Source organism: Urocitellus parryii, chromosome 3 (assembly GCF_045843805.1).
Source record: "Urocitellus parryii isolate mUroPar1 chromosome 3, mUroPar1.hap1, whole genome shotgun sequence".
Lineage (NCBI taxonomy): Eukaryota > Metazoa > Chordata > Mammalia > Rodentia > Sciuridae > Urocitellus > Urocitellus parryii.
In genome coordinates, this window is record NC_135533.1 from 10,419,663 (window position 1) to 10,446,685 (window position 27,023).

The window sequence follows — 27,023 nt, forward strand, 5'->3', positions numbered from 1 at the left end:
GCTTTATGCTTGAAGTCTAGACATATGCTTGGTCTTCTGTCATGAAGTAAATAATTTTGTCTCCTGGAGTAATCACTAAATGAATACTTCATGGAATATTTTTCAGTTCTGTTTTTGTCCTTGCTTCAGGCCTTTTTTTTTTTAAATTAATGGACTTTATTTAAAAAAAATTAGTTTCAGATTTTCAGAAAAATAACATTGAGAAGATAGGACAGCGTTCTCACGTAGCCCCCATCTATGATTTCCCCTATATTAACACCCTCCATTCCTGCGGTACATTTGTTATAATTAATGAGCTAATATTGAAACCGTATTCTTTGTTTATTATCAGTTCCCTACTTTATTCAGAATTCCTTAGTTTTTAACCTAACGTTCCTTTGCTGTCCCAGGATCACCCCATCCAGGGCTCCGCGGTACATTTAGCTTTCCACCCTCTCAGCTCTTCTTGGCTGTGGCAGTTCTGCAGCGTTTCCTTGGTTTTGAGGGCTCTGGGAAGGGGGCACTATGTATGGATGCTCTTCTGTTTCAATGGACTGATATGTTCCCCGATTGAGCTTGGGTGATGAGTGGTCTGGGAAGGAAGACCCTAGAGACGGTGTGTGCGCTGCAGCGTGATTGACAACTGGGGTGCTGCCCTGGCTCACCGAGCAGGGGCCTTCCAGTCGTTGTAGCTGTCAGGATTCTACCTCCTGTCCAGATACACTCTTTGGAAAAAAGTTACCAGGTGCAGGCTATGGCTATACACCTCTCCTTTACTGTAGGGCATTATATACTTTATTTGGGATTCTTAGGCCTGTGGGATTTTTTTCTCTTTTCCCTATTTATTAATTCAATATTTTGTTATATCACTCTGAACCCACGGATGTTTATTTTTACAATTTGAATTGTAATCCAGTATCATATCATTTCTTTTGTGTCTCCCATGGTGCGGTTTTGTTCCTTGGGCCACAGGGGGCTTTTTCTGAAGGCTGTTGTGCCCTTGAGCTGCCTCCTATCAAGGTGGATATGTCTGTTGGTTTGTTCTGGGGAACCCCTTCCTTTCTTTCTGGGACTACCTGATGCTCTGGGCTTATCTTGTACATTTCTTTCCTTATTTACAGAATCAACCATTTCTCCAGAGAGATTTAAAAAAATATATAATAGAATAGAGAGAACTACATACAGTAAAGAGAGGTAGGTTAGCTCTCCTGCTTCTTAACATCTGAACTGGCTGATTTTAATGAGTCCTTAGCCTTTTGAGGTCTGTTCCCTTTTGAGCTCAAGGCTGGTGATTTGGCCTTGTTTTTATTTTCATGTCATAAACTTGGGGCTTTTTATTCAATTCAGGATTTCCATGCAGTTTGAGGAATTTTGACTTTCATTCATCACTTGTAATTGAAACCTCTATGAGAAAGCAATTCAAGGACTTGAACAATTAAGACTAATCTGCATTTTTCTTTCTTCTTTAAAATGGAGCGTATCATAATTTTCATAGATAAGGAAAAAATTCTGTTGCCATTACACTTGAAATCCTGCCATCTGTGCCTACATTTATCTTTGAGATCGCCTTAGGACACTTGGTTAAAAAATCTGCAGTCTTTATAACATAATGAGGAAGTTCTTCACAGTCTTTTTTTAAAAAAAATCTTTTTTCACATTCCAGAAACAGCATCAGTGCTGCAACTTGAGAAATACTTGAAATAAGACTATTAATTTCCTTGCTTCCGTGGCTAATGACTCCTAAACTTGCTGAATGTTTGGCATCTGAGGCATTGTCCCATAATTCCAAGGTTTGAGAGTGGGGTGGCCTCCAGGGTTGTGGAGTGGCTGTGTTGAAACTTCTATACACTGTTTAGGAACCGTGGTGCCTTCATCAACTTACGACTCGTCTAGTTATGATTCCAGAGGAAACTAGGTTAGCAAAAGACAGTCAAATCCTATGAGAAAACCAAACTACATCAGGAAAGATTATTAGATCCTATTACCTAAGGAACTTCTTATATAGAAACAGCTTAACGTGCATGTCGTAGGTAGAAATAGTCAATTATTTTTAATCACATCATCAGCAAATCATAACTTGTGTGTTTTCCTGATTTTTTTTTTTTTAAGTGAAGCTGCTTTCATGGGTATTACCTTAATGAAAGTCTTGGTCTAGAATAGCAATAATGTGAACAGTAATGTTTCCCTCCCATTGGATTGTTCTTGGAGCCACAGAAATACCAAGTCCACATATTAAAAAAATAGTAATAGGAAATAGTTTCGTTAGTTCTTTGAGACCTATGTACAGTATGGTTACGTGCCTCTTTGGCAGTGGAGACATTGTCAACAGAAAAGGACCTTTGGTTTTTCCACATTATTAACTTCTTGCTATTAATATCTTACTGAGCACTGGGTATGTGCTTAGCTTGAGACTCATGCCCCATCCCGGTTGAATGAATGGGCCAGTTGATGCTCTCCTTCCCGCGGCTTGATGCTTGCCTGCTCTGCTTTATAGTCATCTCCAGTTTCTATCTAGGTCATGTTTACCTTAACGCAGCTTGAACCATGATCACTACTTTTATTAAAATTAGATTTTTCTCTATAGAATATTGAAACCCAAAATAGCACAGACTTAAACAAGAGAGAAGTGTTTTTTGTTTTTTTTTTTTTTCTTGTCATTGTTGTTGCTGGTTGGTTGGTTTGGTTGTTTTTATGGCACTGTTTTGGACTTTGCCATGTATTATTTGAAAATTTAAATGAATTGGCTAGCACAGCGACCTGCCTTGCTGCCTACTGAGATGTCTCATGTTAGCCTAGGAAACAAGCCCCCCCTGGGTCTTTGGAAGAGGTGTGGTGATAACTGGGCAAGATTTCTCAAAGTGCCCTCATGGGCCGTCTGTGTCGGAGCAACTGTTATAAAATGCAGATCCCTGTGCCTCATGCCCGGAGATACAGTTTAACAGATCTAGGATAAGGTCCAGAAATTTTCATGTGCCACAAACTCCCCTGGATAATTTGGGAACAACTGATGAGAAAAGAAGGAAGGTAGGAAAGAAAGGGAAGGAGAAAGAGACCAATTAACAATTTCCCTGTCTTTTAACAAATTCTGGTAAAATAGCAGCAAGGGCTCTATTTCCAGTCCTGGCTCCTGATCTCACAGTGGGGCCTGTTGCTTCTAGGAATTAAGAAGCTTCTCAGAATTAATGTTCAACTAAGGAAAGGGCTTAGTTCCCCCTTCCCCCAGGAAGCCTGGAGACAGACCATGGAGCACTGGAGTGGAGGATTCCTAACTCATCAGCAGCCAGGGCCCCTTGTTCTTATGGTCCAAGGTGGCCGCTGCACTTTCATTCAGAGGACACATGAGTTCTTGCTCCCAGTGGCAGGATGCAGAAGGGAGGAAGCTGAAGTAAAGGCCCCCTCCATTCTAAGGATTCTAACCAGCCGTAGCACAAGAAGGTTCTGTGTACACCTCCTTGGCCAGAACTTAGTCTGTGACAAGGTATTTGAGATATGGAGTTTTACCTGGGCAACTATGCGTACAGGTAAAATGCTCAGTAAAACAAAACAAAATAAAACCCAGCAGAAATAACAAACAACCCTCCTGCAGGATTCTTTTACTAAAATGAAAATCTGTCATGATTGCAGCAGAGATCAGTAATGGTCTCATGCTTCCTAAAGCTACCTAAGGAAATCCCGAAGGTTTCCTTAACTCTTTTTTTTTTTCTTGCTTCCTTTAATTTTTGAAGAGTCATTTTGCCACTTTTAAAAACCAACTGTCCTCAACATCTTATTTGCTTATGCCTTCTCCTACTTCTGTTCCCTGGAAATGGTTGAAAAATCTCCTAATATTATACGCAGATCCATTGCCTATAACTGCCATTAGATTTTGTTGGTCAACCCCAATTGGATCTCTGCATTTAAAATTGTGAACTGTCAGCTGTTTTTTTTTCACCATTTTTATGTTTATTTTTTTTTCTTTTTAAATTTATATATGACAACAGGATGCATTATAATTCTTACTACATATGTAGAGCACAATTTTTCATATCTCTAGTTGTATACATAGTATATTCATACTAGTTCTTGGTTTCATACCTGTACTTTGGATAATAATGATCATCACATTCCACCATCATTAATTACCCCATGCCCCCTCCATTCCCCCCAACCCCTCTGCTCTATCTAGAGTTCGTCTATTCCTCCTATGCGCCCTCTCTCTATCCCACTATGAATCAGCCTCCTTATATCAAAGAAAAAAATTCGGCATTTGTTTTTTTGGGATTGGCTAATTTCACTTTGTTTTTAAGCAGTTGTTTTAAATACTCCATATTCCACTCTAATTCCATATTTTCCCCTCTTATTTTATGTTTACTTTCTTATAAATAAATGAGCTTCATGTGCCTCTCTGCTGTGTCTGCAGGTGTGTCAGTCCCAGCCCCTTTTCTAGCATGAACGCCTGGTGTGGGGACTCCATGTCTCCGCACTGCCCTGTGGAGTGGTTTCAGATCAAGAGGGCTTTGTGCTCTGTAAACTTGTCTTTGAAGGAATAAGTGGATAATTACCTTTCTCTCTTCCTTCCCCCTGTTTAGAATATAGGAATGCTTTTATATTTTTACTGTCTGTCCTTTCTTCTTAATTTCCTGAGTGTACACTAACTCTGCAGTCTCTATGATCTTGAGTCTCCCTCTGTAGATTTGCAGGTTTTTCTTTGAGATTTCTACCCCTTTCATTGTCTTCTTCTCATTGTTGGGTCCCCTTGACTTTGCTGCTGCATTCTGTGTCTTGAAGGCTCATTCTTGGCTTGCTCTCCAGATTCTCCTACCTTCCTGTCTTTTCCTTCTGCCCCGTGACAGTGCGCAAACCCCAGGGATTTTGCCTTTGTTCTTTATTTTGACCTTTCTGTGCAGTATGGTGGCAGCTTGCCGGGTCTTACCTTTTCCTTTTGCTCTTACCTCTGTAAGGGTACTTCCCCAACCTACATCAGATGCTTCATCTGCTTGCTCCTGTGTTGCTCTTAAATACATCCCGAGTGCCTCAAGTTAAGCTCCTGTCATCTTAAACATCAGGAATTTGTGACATTAGTATTGCTATCCTAGAGTCATGCCATTAGGGCATTGTTTATAAAAACCTGTAGTAGTAACCCTAATGGCTAAGGATAGCAGCTTCCTGTGGGCTATCTCCTTTGTTTCGAATGTCTTTTTCTTTATTCTTTCCAACTTCTTTTTCTTTGTGAGATCAAGTTCAAAAAAGTACACTTTGCAAAGATTCCTAGGATGACACCAGACCTTACTGACTCCCTAGCCTTTGAACTCCTGCCATTCTCATTGATCTGTTTATCTGGTGCTTCTCATACACTCATATTGTATTGTTGAATAAATCATCTTTATGTCTTACTTCACATATAGCCTGTAATCTTATTCCTCTTGGTATTCCCATGGCCTGTTATGTAATTGGCTCTCAATAATGTTTGCTGTGGATGATAATAATGTTTGCTGTCATCTTCTTATCTTGTTTCTAGTAGTGAGATGGCATAAAAAACAATTTTTTTAATCACCAAACAAACATTTTTATTTTCTGTAAGTGGAATGGAGGGTATTTGGACCGAACTGAATTGAATGATAGATTTTCAACAGCTTTGCATTGTTTGAAGTCTCTAATAAATGGCATGGGATGATTGTTGGAAAGTAACTTTTCTCCATCTTTCAGAGTCTTTCAAGTGGCATCTAAAACCCTGAAATAAAACAATCATAGAAAGACCTACTAAGACTTTGTGAAAACACATGCAGGGTTTTGCATTGGAATGTTAAAGGTGGGGTAGAGATGGAGGAAGCAGAGAGAGGGGAGGGGAGACTAGGAATGAACATGAACAGAGGAAATACACAGAACCCCCACCTTGGGGTACAAAATGTCAGGATGATATAAACCAGCCTGTGGGAGGGGAATTCTATCAAAGAGGCGGATAGAATATGAGGATGAGAATTCATGTCAAGAGTTCTTCATTTACTACAGAAAGTTTACCCAATCGTTTTTTATGATGAATTGTGTTTATACTGAATTCTTCTGTAATATAGGAATGTGACAGACTTGTTGAGTAAAGTAGGTCTAGTTAGCCTATGATTCCTCTTGAAATGAAGGCTTGAGGGATTATCTGTGCTTGAAATGTAGCTTTGTATACACTAAAAATCTGCACTAGTGGGGTGTATTTCCAGACCCAGATAAGAGGTCTGGAAATTAATCAAACAGAAAAGACAAAAACAAAACAAAACAACAACAAAAATCAACTAAAAAATTCAGTTCACTTACTTATTTTACCTTCTTCTTTTTTTTTTCCTGTAGGAAGTTTGAAGTTCTGCCTTATGATTCTTAATCAGCCTCTGGACAAGTGTTTTCGTCATCTTTGGGAAAAAGGTATTCTTAATTAGCATTTATATTTCTTTGTGTTCTTACTCTATTTAGGAGTGAATAACATGACTATTAAGTATCCTGGAACCTAAGTGAAACACCAAAAAGTGGAATTTAAGGTGGTTCAATTATTTAATTGATAAGAATTCACTATTGCTTCTTCATTAGCCTTGAGGTGATTGCCAGAGCACACACCTTCAAGCAGAGAATACTGTATTTTAGAACTAATATGTGTATATTAATCCTGAATAATCAATAGGTTTTTGTTCACATGTAAATAGCTTTGGGACCAGTGAGAGCAGATAGGTATCTGCATGCCTTACTTGTCTTAGTATCCCGTGATAAGGTAAGGGCAGCTGATCAGATTTGCAAGATTAAAAAAGAAGACCTGCAATCTATTAGACTCTCTATGGATGCTGAGAAATATAGTTACAAATGGTATAGTTTCACAGAATTAATACTTCTAGGGACATTTCATGTAAAAAATCAGTCCTTGTTAACTATTTATTTGCAATATCCTTTGACGTTTATGGGATTAACTCTATGCTAGAAAATAATATTAAATATCACTTGGTATTTAGAACTTTTGTTCTTCTTTCATGAATTCATAAGGTTATTTTTACCCCCAAAGGAATTCTTCTGCAGCATTGTCAGTGTAAGTTTTAGACCAAAGTAGATAGGTGGAAGAATTTGAGTCTTAATCCACTTACGCATGTTTCTGTGGTGGTTCTTGATCATCTCTTGCCACTACAGAACTCTCCAGTGTTCTCAAATTAAGGTTCTGTGTCTTATAGGGCAAACCCAATATGCTAATAAGCTCATGTCTATAGTCAGAGATAGTGTGAGGGAATAAATGACCACACATGATACTGTATAAGAACTTGTCTGATAAAATTAAAAGGGAAACTCTCAGTATTCTATACACAGCTCCCTTAAAGCTAGTCAGCTTATAATTTCATGTTATAATTATACTAACATTGCCCTCAGGGTTTGGAAATAATTTAACAGTATTTATTAGTATGACATATAGCCTCAAGGTCCTTTTTGGCTTTTATCTCTAGTACCCCGTGCAGTGATGGCCACATACTTGCTCAGTAATTATAATAAATGAAAGATTGAATTTAATCTGATTCAAATTGCCAGTAAATATCAAATAAACTGATTAGCTACATCCTTTTTGAATATAAATTTATTGTATCAGATTTTATTTTAGTATTAGGAGAGTGATTTTTATTGCAAATATTAGAGACAAAATAATTTTTGCTACAAACTGTTGGAAATCTTGGATGTTGAAAAATCATATCTAAAGAAGTATGTCTTTGGGGATATAAGATCCTATTTTGTAGGTATTGTGAAATGATGTTGATTTTTGAGCTGAGTTCCTCATTTGTTTTTTCTGTAGTAAATTAGATTTGAAAAAGTCTCATGCCTGACATACGCCAAATGAGCAGACATACACACAAAAAATGAAAGCTTATACATGGAGAGAACACAAAGTATCTCAAGTGTCAGGTGTACTGAAATGGTTAGTTAATTCTCATGTCTAAAATAAACTTTCTTCAGGTTATTGAAATATGAAGTTCTTTTTTACATCTAGGATAATTCTGGGCTTTCTGGAGTCTTTAGCTGTTGTACGAGGCAGGTATACTGACACCTTTCAAAGGCAGGTGGACTGAGGGTCTTTTGAATCTCATAACAGAAGCTAAGGTTTTGTGATTGTAGGGTTCCCTTTTGTGTTGCTTTTCTTCCGAGTAAAGGCAACAGAGTAGGGAAACCTTGAGCTTGTGTTGTTGATTTTCCCATCAGGGAGAAGTCCCAGCACTGGGAGTTCTGGAGAGCATGCTGTGTGCCACAGGAGAGTTAGCGGCAAGGGTTAATGGCTGTGGGCTGCTGTCCCTGTTGCCCCTTTGCCCATGTGCCCAACTTGTTTTGTAACTTCTGTGAATGTGAAGACTTGTGAATAACAAAAACCTAAGGATTGAAGCTGGGCTGTTAAACTAAAACAGAAAAATCCAATCTGTTGCATTCCATGTCTTACAAAATTGAAAAATTAAACCTATGCCCAAGACTGCTGTTCAGTAAGCATTTCTTGAGATTCATTTCAGGCAAAAGCCTGGTTTGAAGGTTTATTTTTCAGTTTACTCTTGCAACATTTAGTTGGTAATAGTTGAGGCTTTTAGTTTAAATGCCTAAGGAAGGTGTTCAAGGGTGATTAAAATTTTAGAGGTTTTTAATGTATTTTCCCTTGTATACCTCATGAAATTTTGATGATTTTTCTTGGTTAGACATCTTGGAATATATCCCTACCTTTGCCAGCATTTTGTAGATTCCATTTCATCTGGAGGAATGAAATGGAAATAAAGTACTTGAGAAGTAGAGAAAAGGATGGAAAGAAGTATAGTTAATATGTAACTTTTCTGAAAATATCAGGTTTTTGAAATCTGCGAATGGGTGTTACTCTTATATTTACTTAGCTTTTTTTTGAGTCAGCCCTGCTATTTCAGTAAATGATTTTCTCAGCTAGGAAGGTGTGAGAAATGAAAATCATAGAGATGCTATATTTGAAAGGCTCTGCTTTCTTGTTGTAGGTCATTCATTTTCAATTTGAGTCACTATGTTACCAGGGGCCTCCAATTCAGTGGTCAGGGTCTCTGAGTCCATAAATTTAAAAAATACAAAAAACAAATAGACATAACAGATGTACATTTACCTGGAATAGGTTTATAAAAATCAGTCATGTGCTTTTGGTTTCTAAAAGCATGTTCTCATTTTCAACTTGAGTTTGCCACAAAGCATTGCTGATCACATTAATAAGATCATGGATGGATGATCAGATTGTGTTAACATCAGGTACTTGTCTGTAGTATGACACCTTTCCTCTTTCTAATGTAGAATTATTTTTTCTTGCCTTCTTTCTCAGATCTTGGGTAGCTGTCTAAGCTTAAGATCACACCAGCATATGGGCAACATTCCCTGATTCATTTCTAATAAGACTGAAGTCATAAAATATCCGAGACATCAGCCACACCTTATAGGTTAAAAGGAAGTGCAGGTGATATTCATGGATTGAAATATGAGCAAGCTCTTTGGTTTACAGCATCGTTTGGGGAGGAGAAAAGATGAGAGGGTGTAACATGGGCTTTGGCTGTGGGATAAATGTTTGGTGGAAAGTCTTCTGGTCTGCATTCTGTGTGTGGTTATGTGTGCTACTGAGGCTTGGAACAAACTGAATGAGTTGGCCTGGGGAAAATCATAGGGCGAAACACTTGTTAAAGCTGGCAGGAGAGGAACTGTCAGGGAAGGAAACATTCTATTTTTGAACATGTTCAATAGAACTGAACAGTGGGAGCTCTTTGGTAGGTCTAATGACAGAGTCTATGGAGGTCTTCACACAGTCCTTCCTTGCTACCTAGCTATTTTTCCTGATGTAGCTCTTATAGATTTGCTGGTTGTGACTCCTGGACAGGTAGATTATCACATGCATTTTTGTCATTTAAATGCATTCAGGCAGAGACCCAGCAGATCACTTTAGCTGGGAAAATGGTAGGCTTTAGCATATCTGAATTTCGATTAGGCTGATCTGGGAACCATCTGTTCCACTAATGATTAGCTAAGTTGTTAGACTTAAGAATCCTGTAGTACAGTAGTTAGGCTTGTCACAGTTTTACTGAGCCTCCAAATTGACACCACTATGTCCCTTTTTTGTGTTTAGTGTTTCACAGAACTTATGCTTTGAGCACATTTAAATGAACATTGAGCCAAAGATCTGATGAGCAATTTGCATACTTGGTTCAGGTCCATCAAGCAAAGCAGTTATGGACAAGCTGTAGTGTCTGTAAATAAGGCTGGCAGAAAAGACCTGACCCAGTTGTGCAGAAATATTTGGGGGGACTACAAAATGGTTTCTCAGTTGTATAAGACATTTTATATATTGTGTGATATGAAGTCGGAGACATATTCTGTTTAATTCCAGATATGATGGCCCATTTCTATTGAATTAGATCTTTAATCATTCTGCATGTTTTAATACAAGTAAGATCTTAAGAAGTCCTGTGTTACTTTGTTTCCAAGGATTCACTTAAATGAGGTGGAATAACATAATCTTTATGTTTAATGTCACTTCTGATGATTTCTTTTATTTCAATTAAGCAATATCCCTTTTTAAAGGTTACTTCATTGACAAGTGTTTTGCATTAACTACCATCATGCTTTCAACAAATTAGCACCTTAGTCAGATTATCTCTTAATATTTATCCAGCATTCATTGCTTAATAACTACTGTGCACCTATTAAAATAGTGACCAACACATAAACAGTGTTTGCCACCTGCCAGATAATGTTTTAATGCCATCCTTTGTCAATCCCATGCAATAAAAATGTGTCTTATTTCCATTCTGGAGTGAGGTAGACTGAGATAATGAAGTTTAAATGCGATATTCAAATTCACACACCTAATAAATGGACAAATGAGGAATTTAAACTCAAGCAGATGATTCAAACAATCTCAGTACTTATGCAGTGTGTTCCAGGTATGTTCAGTAACATCAGTGCCTATGGTAAGGCTTATGGGTTAATTCCCTTGGTGTATTGACAAGGGGTCAGCAAACTTCCCCTGCAAGAGGCCAGGTAGTGGATGTTTTTGGTTGTGTAGGCTATGTGTTCTTTGTCACAGCCCTTCAACTCTGCTGTTGGTAAAAGCAGCCCTAGGGAACCACGTGAAAGAATTGGTGTGGCTCTGTTCTACAAACGAGGGATTTGCAAAAATAGGCACACAACTGGATTTGGACCATAGTATGTAGTTTGATGCTCTTTTTCATTCTAGTTTTTTAAGCTCCCAGCTAGTACTTCTAACCTTGGCATTGGAACTCTTGGAAAACTGCTCCATCTCCAGTGTTCCAGGATCATACATTTCTCTGGGTGCTGAATTCCTTATCATCAGCCTCCTGTTCTTTCCCGCTCACTGATTCTGCCTTTTTTTAGGTGCATTCAGATATTTAGCCTGTACCCACTTTCATAGTGTATAGCTCTCTGCTGTCATTCTGGACCAGATTTTGGTGACAAGATTTTTTTTATGGTAATTTCCTATTCTCTCACTTCTCTGTCTTTTCTGGTGTATGAATAATCATCCTGGACCATCTCTTTATGGTTGAGGTGTGAGGTCTCCTCCAGAAGCTCCTGTGTGAGAATGTCGTGTTTTGTTATAGTACATATTTACCAAGTAAGTGTCTTGCTTTAAAGCCTCTGAAAATGACTTACCAAGGATATTGGCCCTATTTTACCAAAAAGAGGGTCAGCATCCCATGAGACCTTTCCCCTTCCTCCCCAATGTCCACCACCACACTCTTCATTCTCCAGTGTTCTCCATGTGTGTCAGCTTCTTCTGCCTCAGCATGGCCTCTCTCTCTTTCTTCCCTCCCTCCTCCTTTTGATGGTTATCTTCTGGTCTCCTTTTCTGTCACTTTTTCCTCTGGCAATAACTGGTCACATGTGTTCTTGCATATCCACGCAGGCATTCCATCCTTTGTTCTGGTCTCTTCCTTAATTGATATTAATGTAAATTTTTTGTCTAGCTAATTTTTATAAAGGGAATCATAATTATTCAAGACTGTTTCTATAAACATTATTAACAACATACAGCCATTGTAATAAATGTTAGTAACACTTTCAATTACGTGGCACTCATTGGCAATGTCTGGTTTCTTCATTAAACTAAAATGAGGAGTAATAACAAATGTATGAAGGGTTGAAAGATCAGAATTGGAAGTAGAGCTGAGTTGACATCATTAGTTACAATTATTAATGTAAATATCACTGGCTCCTTCAAAACCAAGAATGTGCTGTGGTTTTGTGACTGTTTTTAAGCTATGGATTGTTACCTATTTATAACTCAGTGTATCATTGAATGAGGTGAGGCCAGTATGCACAAAAAGAAGTTGAAAACCGGAAAACAGTGCTTCAGGCACAGTAAAGATGAATATTGTTTCCTGAAACACACATGCATTTCCACATGAGATGGAAAAGTGTGTTTGTTTCTGTAGGTTATGATGGATCACTGCCAAGTGGGCCAAGTTAATGACAACAGTTATTCCTGTGTATTTGATGCCTGTCACTCTGCAGACACATTCTACATGCAAGTTTGAATGTACTCACTGCAATTGTCCTGTGGGATCATTATTGCAATGATTCTTATTCTATAATGAGACCGTCGAGGCATGGAGCCAACTGAATCCTGACCTGTCTGCTTCAGAGTTTCTTCACCTCCTAGGGCTTTCCCCTTTTTCACAGGGATAAGAGGTTCCCTGGCAGAGGGGAAGCTAAGAGTGTTTCATGGAGACACCATTAACGTTTAGAAGAGACTGGGTCCTTCCCCACCTGTTCCATGGGGGTCTTGTGACATTGCTTCTAGCAATAGTTTTACATTTATTTCAATGTGTACAATAATCTAATAGATCATTAGTTCCAAAAGTTATTTGTTGAAGAATGGTACAAAGATTCTGAATCTCTTTTCTATTAAATGTTTTTGTCATAACTAACATAACACAAACATATGAGAGCAATAAAAAATAATCTGAGTGGAAATATTTCTAACTTTTTATTTTAGTGAAAGTGCAGCGAATGAATCTCAAATGAACCAGCTAGTGTGGAACTATATCTTGCATAGTCACATATGGGCATGTAGCATTTTTCTTATGGAATTTTATGGTCTTATGCCTGTTTGTTTTGCTTTAGTAACCACAATGTCATAGGACATTAGAGAATTTATGCACAAATCTCCAGAACTTTCTATTTGAAGTGCATTTGTAAATCTTCTCTTATACTACCAATTCTGTGGCACTTAGTATGAACTGTTTTACTGAATATTCTAAAGATAAAGTCATTTTTATATAGCAAGTTACACAGTATTTCAGTTTGTTGTATTTTGTTTTTTTTACACATTCATTTTTGAGTGTCTATGTCAAGAAGTGTTCCGAGTCTGTTGAAGCACAGTGAGGACAGGGCAAGCCTTGTTGCTAGGGGGTTTAGGGGGCAGGAACGGGACTGCTTGTCCCTCTGCATGCATCCAGGTGTCCTCTGCAGAACCAAATGTATTAGGTATAAGACTTCTACTCTCTTCTCTCTACATAAGAGCATCATCTAAAAAGTCTTCTTGCTTCATAAGCCTGGTGCCCAGGGTTCTTCTAGGCAATCTCCATTGCTTAGGACTCTGTAGCTCTGATCAGTTACTGGTAGACTGAACCTACCCCCTAAAATCACTATTATAACCAGGGATTGATTTTGGCCCCTTTGTTTTTGAAGACATTAGAAAGCAGTGGAAATATCTCATGGGGTTACATATTAATTTCACTATTAAATTAGAATTTAGGAAATCCATTTTGGACACCTGAAACAGATATAGGACAAAGTATTGACTAAGTAGTTTATTGTATACATCTAAATAAATTCAGCCATCTCTAGTTATTTTGGACATCGATCTATTGCCCTTCACATAGATGAGCAGACTTTTTTCTTCTCTTGTAAATCATCAATTAGAAAGATTTACTGATTTACATAGGACACCATTGTGTACTTTGGTGTGCCTGTTCTGTAGATCATTGCTCATTCAGGCCAACCTGCTTCTTTATGGGATGTTGCTAATTTGCAGTCAGTGACCAGACCCATTGCAAAAGATTTGATCATAGAATTAAAAAAAAAAAAGTTACATGTTTCACCCCTGCAATGTCCATGAAACCTGATATACATCTAGAGAAGGGAGTATGTTTTAGAGGTGGGCACAGGAGCTTTTGAACAGATTTATGATTTTGTAGAGAAAGATAGTACCCATGTGTACTGTTATGTTTGCTTGTTTGTTTTCATAGTTCTGGTATTTTTGACTTGGGAACAATGATATAGTTCTTTACGAAAAATATTTAAGCTATTTCACTTCTTTTTGAATATGTTCATTAGAACATAGCTTACCTTTTCCCCAACTATTGCCGGGTTAGTACAAAAGTCAATGTAAATGCTAGGGTAGGCATTACGACTTGAGTACACTCACCGAGTTTCCTTGGTGGAAAGAAATTCAACATGCTGTTCAAGAATGGGAATGAAGTGAGTCAGTGAAATCAGCATAGATGTACCTGCCCTACTTTGCTGTCCTGTAAAAGCCACCAGTCTCTCTCCCCTTTTCTCTTTCTGTCCCATATAACGGAGACAGTGAAAGGTGGGAAATATCAGTGGTGTTTGCTATCTTTTTCCCAAGAAAGTATAGATTAATTAAAGAAAGAATGGATGCAGCACTATGACTTGACTTTAATTTTTTTTTTAATTTTTAGGTTGAAATTCATCTATTCTCTATATAGATATTCAATGTGTAAAACACATTCCAAAGTTATAGTAGAATTGAATGGAGAAATAAGAGAATCACATAGAGTAGTTTTTGAATTTATGATATGGCCACAAGGGAAATTGCTTTGTGATTTTAACTTTAAAGATTGAAGTGTCCAAAATATACCTTCCCTTCTTCTCCCTTTAAGAGTGTAGCTGTATTTTTATTTACTCAGTGGCATGTTGGGCCTTCAAGAATTTCTTGAGAGTTTAAAAGAGGAGACCATAGAGGATAAAGGGGGTAGTATGATTTTTTTTTTTTTCAGTTGCCAATGATATTTGCTTGTGTTTTTTAAAAAAAAAAAGTGCTAACAGGCTGGGGATGCAGTTCAGTGGTAGAATGCTTGCCTAGCAGGCATGAGGCCTTGTGTCCAATCCATAGCAGCATGCACGCGCACGTGCGCACGCACGCACACACACACACACACACACACACACACACACAGTGTACTGATAATACTATATTTAAATGTGTGTATCATTACCAACCTGGATCATTCATTAGACAAATATTTACTGAATATATTACAAAACTAGTTATACATCCAAGCTAGTCTTTTTTCTTTGTGATTACTTTGTACATCTTGTTTATAATGATGCATTTTGTAATTTTAGTTCCTCTTCTTGGGGTTTCAATGGCAGTTAATCATGATTCATTTCCTTGTGCATTCTTCACATTCCATAGTACTTAGAAATACTGCAGGAATATCAGCAGGGGAATCATCTTGATACTGCTTGAAAATAATTTTCATATGAGAGGACAAAATATAAATATAAGTTGAAAGTGAGAGGATTAAGGATCTGCGTGACCGACAAAAGCAAATTTAGGATCTTGAAAAATACAAATACTGAAACGTGAACAATCATATTCAACCTAATAGATTTGGATGATTTTACTTGTCCATATGGCTTATCTATATCCCTGACCTTATGGTTTCCAGATTCTTTCTGGCTTTGATTTTGTAGGAAGGTCTCTCAGTTTGATTTCCCCTTTTTATTATATTAACCTCAATTATTGCTGATTCAAAAGATCTTCTTGAGACACTGCATTAAATCAAAACATTCAGTAGGCCTCTGAGTACTACATTCTTAAACTCTTGCTGGTCAAATAAAATAATGTTTCGCATTGCTGGAAATGAAATAGGAATCTTTTTATAATATTATAAATGGAATGCTATTTCTATTTTTTTTTTTTTTGTCCCAAGAATTGAACTCGGGGGCACTCGACCACTGAGCCATATCCCAAGCTGTATTTTGCATTTTTAGATAGAGACAGGATCTCACTGAATTGCTTAGTGCCTTGTCTTACAAAACAAACCAAAACTGTAATACATTAATGCCACAGATTAGCCTAAGATGTGTTTGCTTGCACTAATGATAGCAGAATTCTGTATGTGCTTTATAATTTCCTCATATTTTCTCAAAGCAGTGAATTGTTGATCTTCTGAAAATTCAACAACAAATCTAAATATATCTGATCTCTAGTTTTAAAGCAGCAGCTCTTCTTTCCTCCAGGGGAAAAATGGAAAGCACATGCAAACCTTTTTTTGATAGGAAGTGGCTGTTTTCATATATGACATTACTGCATTACTCTACATATCTCTAGTTAAATGGGGTGTAGGAATGGTTTTGAGATTCTCCTTGTAGAAAACTATTTTCAGATCACATTGAACATCTATTAAATTTCCATGAGGCTGCAACTCTGATCCCATGTTCTATGGGACGCTAGTGTGATGTACAGTACCATCCTCTGGCCTTGCACAGTAATTGCAGGCACTCCTTCTCTTTCCCATGAACTCAATTTAACAAAATTGGGGGTTGTGATGTGAATCTTTGTATTTTATTCTTTATTAGGCACATCTGCATGTGAATGTCTTATTCCATAGAAGGAAGATTAGGCTGTCCAAATACCTGCATTCCTAGTTCTGAGGAGTCTTGATTGCTGTGTATCTTATTGTCAAACCATACACTTTTCTCCTCACCCTCTTTTTAGAAGTTGTTAATCTTAAATGTCAGACTCCCGTATGAAGAAACTTGGTAAAGATTCAGTCCATTTTTTTATATTTATTTTATCTGTACACTAATGAGACCTCATCTTCTGAGTGCTGACCTTGGTGTTTGAAAATCTTTTGCTATTAATGTGGTCTCAATTATATTTTCTATATGATGCTTATTATGTGAGAAGGATTCACTAATTATTTTTAATGAAGACTTTGGTACTTGTTAAACACTTGTGTGAAAAGCTGGAAGGGCACATTTCTATTTCAATGCATCATTAATAATGTGTTAGCATTTCAACTTTATTATTAGTGTGGAATGTATTTCCCCCCGTGCCAAGCATTTTGTATCCCTTTTGAACAGTCTTACCATAACATTATTGATGGTGTCTTCCTTCCTCAAGATGTTGGGAAATAGTTTGATGTATTCTTCTCTCTCTGATTTTTTTTGAATGCTGAACTAATTGTAATTTCAACTGCCTTCTTTTAATTTTTTAATTAAAATTAAAAGATAGTTGTTAATTGTAGTTCATGGAGAGTGTCACTTTCATAAATCTAAAGAGTATCTCAAATAAAAGCCAAAACCATAAGTAGTTAATTAAACTGTTCTTTTAGTTTAATGAATCATAACTACATGGCTCTATAACTTATCCTAAGGCAAACTTATAGAAAATATATCATTAAAATGAAAGAGGAAGAATTAAAGGGAAGTGGCGAGGTGGGCAAGCTCTGGAAAGAACCCTGCGACATTGAGTTGGCTTAGACACTGTACGTGGAAGATTATCCCTGAATGTTTGGTCATTGCCTGAGCTTTATTCTGTCTTGAATCATGATTTTTGAAGAGTCTGTAGCGTTAATGTTACCAAATATCTGTTTAGAAAACCTCAGTAGTGGAAATGATTTCCCCATAATGGACATTAGTAGATACCCATGATGGTAAGACATAGTTTGATGTATTCTTGGAGCATAGATGCTCTTCCCCACCCAACCCTTATTCTCTAGTGACTGGGCAATATTTCCATAAGTCTCTTTACTTGGCACATTTGAAACCATCTTCCCCTTTCCTTTCTGCTTATCTTCTACATTTTTTTTACCTTTTATTTTTATTTTTGAAGTCATTCTTTTCTTTTCCCAACCCCCCTAGGTGCCAATTTGGTCATTATTGAAAATGTCCTATTTCTGCTCTTTTCCACCAAGTCTCTCATGTGTCTGTGAATGAACTTCTAGGTACTAGAATAAAATAAATGGAGGAGGATGCAAGAGGTGTACTCATAGGGCTAATGGTGATTGATAGATGGAATCTGCAACTTCTGCTTCCTTGCAGTGCTCTGGGGAGAACTGCTCGCCATATTGGTTGGTTTCGGGATGCTTTAAGTGTAATACTACCTAGTTCTGATTAAGCTTTACTCTTCTAAGACATGAGAGTGCTGCAATTAAACTTTACCTTGAGGTTTACTACAAATTACCAAATTCTGATGAGGTGAACTTTTCATCTCTAGAAGATTGCTGATTCATTGATATTTTGTGCTCAGTAGTTTTTGATCTTTCAGAAAGGAAGGTGAGTGATGAAGATAAAATAATCCATTTGAATCCTATAAATTGTTTACAGATTTCTTCTTTTTCTGCCCCAAGCTCCCCTCATTTCTGCCTCCAGCCAAAGTAAGTCCCTCTAATGCCATCATACGTACACTTGCTTGTAGTGTGACTGTTGCCTTAATTTTATGAAGTCTGTCTGAAGATGGCTCCTGATTGATATGTTATTCCTAAGATCAGGTGGTTATTATACTTGATTGATTAGTTGGGTATTGACTTGTCTTTATTTCATTTGACTTTTCCAAATAGCACATTGTCTTTCCAGCTTTGATACTATAGTAAAACTGAGAGAAACTTTCTTTAAAATAAACTAATACATGTTTACCACTTATTTTCACCTTCCTATAATATTGATGAATGTGTATTTTGTAAATTATGGAATTGAATGTTTTTTAAATTGCTTTTTTTTCCAAAGTTTTCTTGATTCTTTCTCATGTAGTATGACTTATTTGGAATAAGATCTTAATTTGGCATCATAGATGATATAATGGATGATCATAGCACTTTTGATTATTAAAGTAGCTACTGGAATCTTTATTTAAACAATAAAAGGAATAAACTGGTAACTATACTCCTAATAATACTAAAGGAAATTAAATAATTGGAAAGTATATTTTCCTTGTGAGCATTTATAGTATTTATCTAAGTCTATAGACTTGGAAAACCATTAATGTGAAGGAAAACACAAAAATATTCCTCAATTTGCCAGAACAACAATAAAAACAAAATTGCTACATCTGAATAGGTTAAAAGCTATTTTCTAATTCTGTAAAAAAATATTCATTTCTCTTTATTTTTCCTGAGTAACTGGATTTTTTTCCTGTATGGATTTTTGTAAGTTTAAATTTAATGATGTTCTTTTGAGCTTTTGGAGATAAGCATTATATAGTAGGAAATAAAATAAAGATTGAAATGTGAAGATATTTAAATTCACTGGCACTGCAGAGACTGGGATCATAAACAAAAATCAAGGTTGTAACTGGACACATTGATATTGAGAAATGTATGCTACAGTTATTTTTCCAAGATTTTGTTTGTAGTATAAAGTAGTACATTTTAAACTGTATGCCTTCTTCCTCACCCATCACCCAGCCCACCCCACTTTTATTTTATAACAGTGCATGGAAACAGAGATGATTTTAATTAAGCGGTCTAGAAGTTTTTCATGGGGCACTACACTTCTTAGAAGTGTTTTAGTTGTTAACTTTTGAAGTCGGGTTAATGGTGGTTGTTTTCAAATAGCTGAATTAATGTCAGCTCTGTTATTCTGGATCTGAAATAGTCTCTCCACTGAGTATTTCAGTTGGTGTCTCTTCGCCAGAACATTTGAGCCCATCTTATCTTCCTCCTAGTAGTGGACTTATTGCCTCGTTCTTCACTAAAGCTCACTCTATGGAGCCATCTTTATGCCATTTCATTGTTTTTTTTTTTTTTTCAAACTTATGGGTGTGATGAACTACTGTCTATTTCTTCTGTACAGTGCCTCCATATTGCTCTCCGTTTTTACCCCAGATGATCTCATCTTAGTACCAGTCCTGTCTGTTTTTCTGTAGTTGTTCTTCAAATTACCTGAAGACCTCTGGTTATTTTCCATTTATGTCTGGGCTGCACACCATCTGTAGAGTCTTTGGCAAAGGTTCTTGTTCTTCCTGTCCAGAGGTTTTGCAGGTGTCATCATCACTTAAGACAATGAAGTCCAGACCCCACAGGCTTGCAGGTGCTTTGTGGTTGATGCTCACCGTAGCTGTCCCATCCTCAGTCTCCTTGGTCTTCACGGCTGGATTCTTATTTTTCTGCAGCCAGGTCTTGGCTTCTCATTTTTGTGTCAGGGCTGAGTGTAGCACTTGCACGTTGAGGGTGGTCAAGGAGACTGTGTTGAAGGAGAAGGTCTCTGTTACTTGGCCCTTCATGTTTGTGCCTGGCTGCCTTCTGTTCTGCCAGCACGCCGGTCTGCTTCCCTGTGGATGCTCACTTGTTTACTCTTGTGTCAATTCTTCCCTGCCCCATTTGAGAAAAGTTAGTCTGATGTCTGCTGGCTCCTTTAACTTGGGCCCCTTTTTGGTAGGCATGTGAACCTAATCCTGTTTTATTTTAGATTTTCTTCTTGAGTTCCAAGATTTCCGTGATCAGTTGTCTTCGTAGAATGTCATTGTACTGCTGTTTGAGTCTCTGATAGCAGGGAGCGCTGCATATTTATCTCAAGGAAAAGTATCCAAGATTTCAGTGCAAAGCAGATGAACTCTGCATTTTGTATATTTTTGTTTTTCTGATTAGATTCATGTGGTGAACATGACTAGTTAATATAGATGATGGCAAGGTGTCACAGAACCATTGAGTATTCATTCAAATGAGTTGTTCCACAAACTGTTTTGCAGTTAACTTCTTCCAGATGGTGGCTGCATGCCATAGAGCTGTGGTCTGACAAATAACTTTCCTAATCTAGTGAAACTTCTACTGAGTAACCATAAATTTCCTGTTAATAGCCAGTGTTTAAAAATTATTCTAGTTAGCTCAGTGGTTGAGAGCTTGCCTAGTGTGCATGAGGTTCAATTCCCAGCATCTCATTTATAGGAATAAAGATAAAATTCCATTCATAACTAGAAAATTATTTTTAAAAAACTATTCTAGTAAGTAAAACTTTTGAGTAAACTTAAGATTCCATGTGTTAATATCCATAATCTTAATAAAAAGTATTCCTAGAATTATATAGTGAATTTAAACTTGATAGTTTTCAGAGCATATTTCAAGAATTAACATTTTGTGCTTCTAATAATGTTGCCAAGAAGGTGAAAAGACAACCCACAGAATGGGAACAAATATGTAGTAATTATAAATCTGATAAGGACTTTTATCTAGAGTATATAAAGAATGATCTATGAGTATATAAAGAATGCTTATAGATCAATAATAAGAAAATGATCCAATTAAAAATGGACAAAGATCTGAATAGACGTTTTCCAAGGAAGATACAATGAAAGAACTTTGGGTAAATGGGAGGGAGGGTGCAAGCAGGGGCAGGAAAGATGTGGAATACGATAGACATCATTACCCTAGGTATACGTATGACTGCACATATGGTGTGATGCTTCATCGTATACAACCATAGAAATGTAAAGTTGTGCTGCAATTGTGTACAATGAATCAAAATGCATTCTGCTACAATTAGTATGCACATGAAAGAATGATGAACATCATAAGTCACCAATGAAATAAATGCAAATCAAAATCACCAATTTGGATGGAGTCAAATATTCACATAAGAACAAGTATTGGGAAGGGTGTAGAGAAATCAGAACTGTCATGCACCATTACTAGAAAAACTTAGAAAAAGTGTTTGGCAGTTCCTAAAATTATTTCACATAGAGTATACCATTTGACCTGTTTCTACTCCTAGGTGTATACCCAAGAGTAATGGAGATGTATGTTCACAAGAATTTACACATGAATGTCCATATCAGTGACTCATAATACTCATTTCCACCCAATGTCCTGTAATGGATAGGTTGAGAAACAAAATTCATTGTATCCACATGATGAGAATTACTATTATCAAAGCAGTAAACTATAATGTAAGCTACAGTATCGGTGAACCTTAAAATATTAAGCCAATGACAGTATTTAGGCTTAAAAGCTACATATTATGATTCAATGCAGATGAAACATCCAGAACAGGAAAATCTATAGAGATAGAAAAATTATATTGGCAGACACTTAAAGCCAAGGATAGGGAGTAATAGAAATAGTAAAGGTCAGGGGTGTCCCTTAATGATGACAAAATGTTCTGAAATTGATTGTAGTGATGGTTGCATCTCTGTATTTCCGTAGGCATCATCAAAAACAGACATTAAAGTATAATTCAGTATCTTATAGTCTTTATTATCAATTTAATATTTGTCTTGGCTGGGGTGTTCACTTTTCTTAAGAGGTTTAACGTGCATCAAACTTTGTATACTCTGTCCTCACTTTTTTGATATATTCATGCAGTATAGACAGGTAGTTCTCAAATTCAGCAAGCATCAGAATTACCTGGAGGGTGCTTGCCCAGCCCAACATTTTGTATTCAGCAGGTCTGGACTACCCTCAAGAGTTCTGACAATTTTTTTAAAAATAATAATGCCTCTGGGTGTGGTCTGAGAATGAGTTGTTTAGGTCTATGGATATGATTTTAAATGTTTATTTTTTAGTTGTAGTTGGACACAATATCTTTATTTATTTATTTTTTTATGTGGTGCTGAGGATCGAACCCAGAGCCTTGCATGTGCTAGGCTAGTACTCTACCACTGAGCCACGAACCCAGCCTGGTCATTTTATTTTTTAAGCATAGCTTTTCTTAGCATCTGAGGTGAGGTCCTTGATAAATTTCAATTTTAGCTGTACTAAAATCTCATATAGCATCAATTTGGTGAGAACATAAGATTTTTTTGTTGATGCTTTTTAATTATATAAAAAATTAGGATACAAGTGCATGGAACATAATTTGCTCTATTTGGTACCCAGTATTTTCCCCTTCCCCTTCTCTTTTCCTCCTACTCCTCTGCCTCTACTCCACTGAACTTTATTCAGTTTATAGTTTTTTTGTTTCTTCCACATGAGTGTCTTGATGTTGAAATTCCTGTGCTGCATGGATTGGTGGTGATGCATTTGAAATACACTGTTTTACCTTGTGAACCTTCTTCCTTTCTGCATACTGAGCATGATGTTTAATTGAAGGTTTTTATTTACTGCCCAACTTTTTAATTTTAGCTTTCTTTAACATTTATAGAAACTCTTTAATCTAAACAAAATAAAATAGACAAAATATTTTGAACAGGCAAAGAATAAAGCCTATTTCTTTGTAAAGTGATACATTTAGAAAACTAGGCACTGTTCTTAATTTTTATCATTTAATTCCCAGATCAAAGAGTGACTAGGTTTGTTTTTTTTTATTAGAACATTCTTGTTTAAAATATTTTTACCAGGGTAAGTTTTCTGTGGAAGAGTGTGACGAGCATTCATTATGAGTATTACATTCTTAATTAAGGAAACTGCTTTCTGAGAAAATTTATTTTCTTGATTTAAAACAAGCAAGCAAGATGTTTTATGTAAAAGGAAATATCCTCAGGAGCTTGTCACTGTGAAGTCCTTAAGCCTCTTGTCCAGCATTATGAATTAGTGATGGTTCCAAATGCTTGTTAAATTACTAATGAATGAGCCATGGGCAGAGGATCTTGCGGATTTTTGGGATTACAAAGACAGACAAGAATCTTTCCTTGGAGGCATTTACAATCTGGTAGTCTGTGTTGCACTTCAACCAGCGAGGATTTATGCAGCACCTGGGATTTTACCAGGGTGCCTGGCAGGGTACTTGAATAGGAATTTGAGAGGCAAGAAGGGAAGGCCTTGCCCTTGAGAGCTTTTAACCTGTATTAAAACTGAGACCCAGCACCAGAAATAACCACTTGTATGCAAGTAGCAATATTTTGGTGTTGTAATGTCAGTGCGTGTTATTGAAATTCACTGAGGGACTTTGAGGATTGAGGGGAAATCTGTGTGGCTGCACATACATCAGGAGTTCATTGAAAAACTGCTGTAGGCAAAAATACCATCTCTGATAATAAATTGCAAGAGTATCAAAAGTGATGTTAAAAAAATGGCCCAAACACTACACTAGGGTTAGAATTCTTTATAATATTATGCCAGTGTGAAAGGGAGCATCTGTCACCCATCAAACCCGGGAATACTTCCTGATGCTAGCCAGGTTAGAGTTACTCTCTTGCCCAGTGTGTTACATCATTCATGTTGGGCTTTGGCTGGCACCACAGAGTTTGGGGACCTATCTGTAACAACAGGAAAACCTACAAGCCAAAAAGCAGCCATCTTACACTTAGAATATTTTATAATGTGGAAGTAAGTCTGCCCCTAGGATTAAGGATTCTACTTATCAGGAGAGGCAGAAATATAATGAAAACTATAGCCACATTGTAAATATTAGAAGGAACCTAGTACTTTAAATATATGTTCTGAACCAAAAATTGGATATAATAGTGACAGTTACATAGGAAGACCTGTGCGGGGAATGTTGTGTAGCACAGTTGAATATTATCTGTAGAAGACACTTTGAATTTAACTTTGAATTTTCTTATGCACATGAATGTTTTTCTTTTTCTTTTTTTTTTTGTTCTTTTTAGCTATACATGACAGTAGAGTGTATTTTGACATATTATACAAAATGGAGTATAACTTATTCTAATTAGGATCCCATTCTTGTGGTTGTACCTGATGTGGAGTTTCACTGGTCATGTATTCATATATGAATGCTGGAAAGTTATGGAGCACATGAAATTTTTGGGATTACTTTATGAAATCAAAGTAATTGATCTTACTTGGATCTTGTAGCTTTTACTTGATGAGAACATACTTCTTTGATTTAGCCAGAGCTTGCTAACAGTAAACAGTAACAACAAAAAGTCATTTTCTGCTTATTGCACTGACAAAATGAGAGAAACTACTGCTGTTGGAAGCATCAGAATAGGGTAATCTGATAGTGTTAGTAGAGATGGGAACTATTATGGTAGAAGTATGATGTTTTTCCTTGGATCCTAATCTGGCAATCTCTTGTAATATTATAAGCATGATAAATGGTTAATACAGAGTTATGTTTTTAACTTTTTTCAATATTATTTAATAAGGAAACTTGAAATAATTAACTAACTTTCCACTACTGCTGATTAAAAAGTACAAAATATTTTCCCTACCTGTAAAGATGGTATCATAATACTGGACATTTGTATCATATGTAGAAATATTTACAAATGAAAATATTTGAGTGTAAAAAATTAGAAAAATAAAAATCTTTAAAGATAATTGCAGGATTAGAGAAGAGCCTTCTCCTCTAGGATTAGAAATACAGAAATTAAAAGATAGCTATATTTGTCTATATAAAATTCAGTAAACTTTCTCTGGCACAAAATATAACAGTTAATAGAAAAACAATATATATTCAAGTATAAGTATAATTTAAAGTTATTTTTATATGAGATAATAACTATTAATCATAAGAGAAAGCCACATGTACCCCTCACAAATTTTAGGTAAGTTTGGAAATATGGGTTTTAGAGGAGAAATAATTCAAGTGAAACCAAAAGATATGAAAAGATGCTGAAATTCACTCTAGTTGTGTAAATGAATGTTAAAATACAGCAAAATCCTTTTCCAGCTATTAGACTGACAAAAATGATAACTGGCTACTGCTATTGGCAACATAGGAAACAGGGTAATCTGATAGTGTTAGCAGAGATAGAAGTTGTTATGTTCTTTTCTTAGACATTTTCACAGTGAAAGTACACATCTCTCTTCACAGTGAAAGTACACATCTGTTCAGTTCTGCAGTTGCAGCTCCTTGGATTCTCTATTTCATAGAAATGTGAGTCAGCATGTGAAGAAAACATGCATCTGTGTGTATGCACATATACATGCAGACATACACATATATGTGTGTATGTGTATATATGGACGCTTATTGCTGCTTTCCTAATAGGGTCAGAAAATTAGAAAGCAAAGTGCCTCTACATTATTGAATATTACTATATATTATGGTATATTTATTTGTGTCACAGAATATTCAATTTTGAAAAGAGAATGAGATCTATATACTCTTTGCCTTGGAATTTCAGTGAGCTATTATTGAGGGAGAAACAATCAGGTTACAAAAAGTTTCAATCATATGATCTAATTTTTCTAAAATAAATGAAGTAAAAAGTCCATATATGCATATTTTAGTGTCTCTGAAAATTCATGTGTCTGTGCATACATAGGGAGAATCATACTTCCATCCTAGTATTTTTTATGGATAGGGATTAAAGGAAAGAAAAATATTATTTGTGAGCACAGAGAAAAAAAAGAGAAGGGGAGAACAATGGAAAAAAGTACAAAACTAGCATAAATACATTAAAGTATGAATTTATTAATGTTTTAAGATATTTCTATAAACTATATGCATTAGTTAAACATAAAATTTCAGAAAGTTAACCATATGTAAGAGATTCAGAACTGATATGTATGCAAAAGATATTAACTTTAGCCATTTCCTTTGACTAGTAGTTATGTGAATAACTACAATGATATTTTGAAAAATATCTACTTGACAATATAAAAACCTTTCCTCTCGTATTTTTTTTTGGGGATGGGCAAGTCTTTTATACTGCAAACATCTTTGTAACTTTGTATCTCTAATATATTTGAGAAAAAAACCCCACATTCAGGAGGAGGCAGAGGATATATATAGGTTGAAGAGCAGTAAGGAAGTGTAGATTTGAGAAAGTGTATATTTCTGTGTTAAGTGCAATGGAACAGGAACAATCAACTAAGCAATAGATTTTAAATGAAAATGAGTTGCTGCATTTTATTGAGCCGCAGACTTTCAGTTGCATGATGCATTATTTTAGGTATCACAGAGAAATAAAAAGTTGCTCATTAAACCATTAAATTGCCATTTATAATGTCTTGATTTCTCTGACAAAAGCAATTTACCATAGATACTACTGGCCAGTGATCTCTTCTGAAGTTGTAAGTCAAGATGTTGGTTAGGGCTATGGTCATTGGAGGATGTACTAGGGCTGCAGAATCCATTCTCAACAAGGCACACTCACCTGTGCAACAGGAGAATCCCTTGTGTTTCTCATGGGGATGCTTGAGTGTCTTTGCAACATGACCTTTGTCTTTTCCAGGAGT

The 27,023-nt window shown here is 36.3% G+C and overlaps 1 protein-coding gene across 1 annotated transcript in view; it reads left to right on the top strand.

Moving 5' to 3' along the window:
* Tpk1 (thiamin pyrophosphokinase 1) overlaps positions 1–27,023 on the top strand; it is a 332,659-nt gene that overhangs the window by 53,563 nt on the left and 252,073 nt on the right. The window contains exon 3 of the mRNA XM_077796672.1: positions 6,295–6,366. Within this exon, the coding sequence (XP_077652798.1) occupies positions 6,295–6,366 (72 nt within the window). The remainder of the gene's footprint in view (positions 1–6,294; positions 6,367–27,023) is intronic.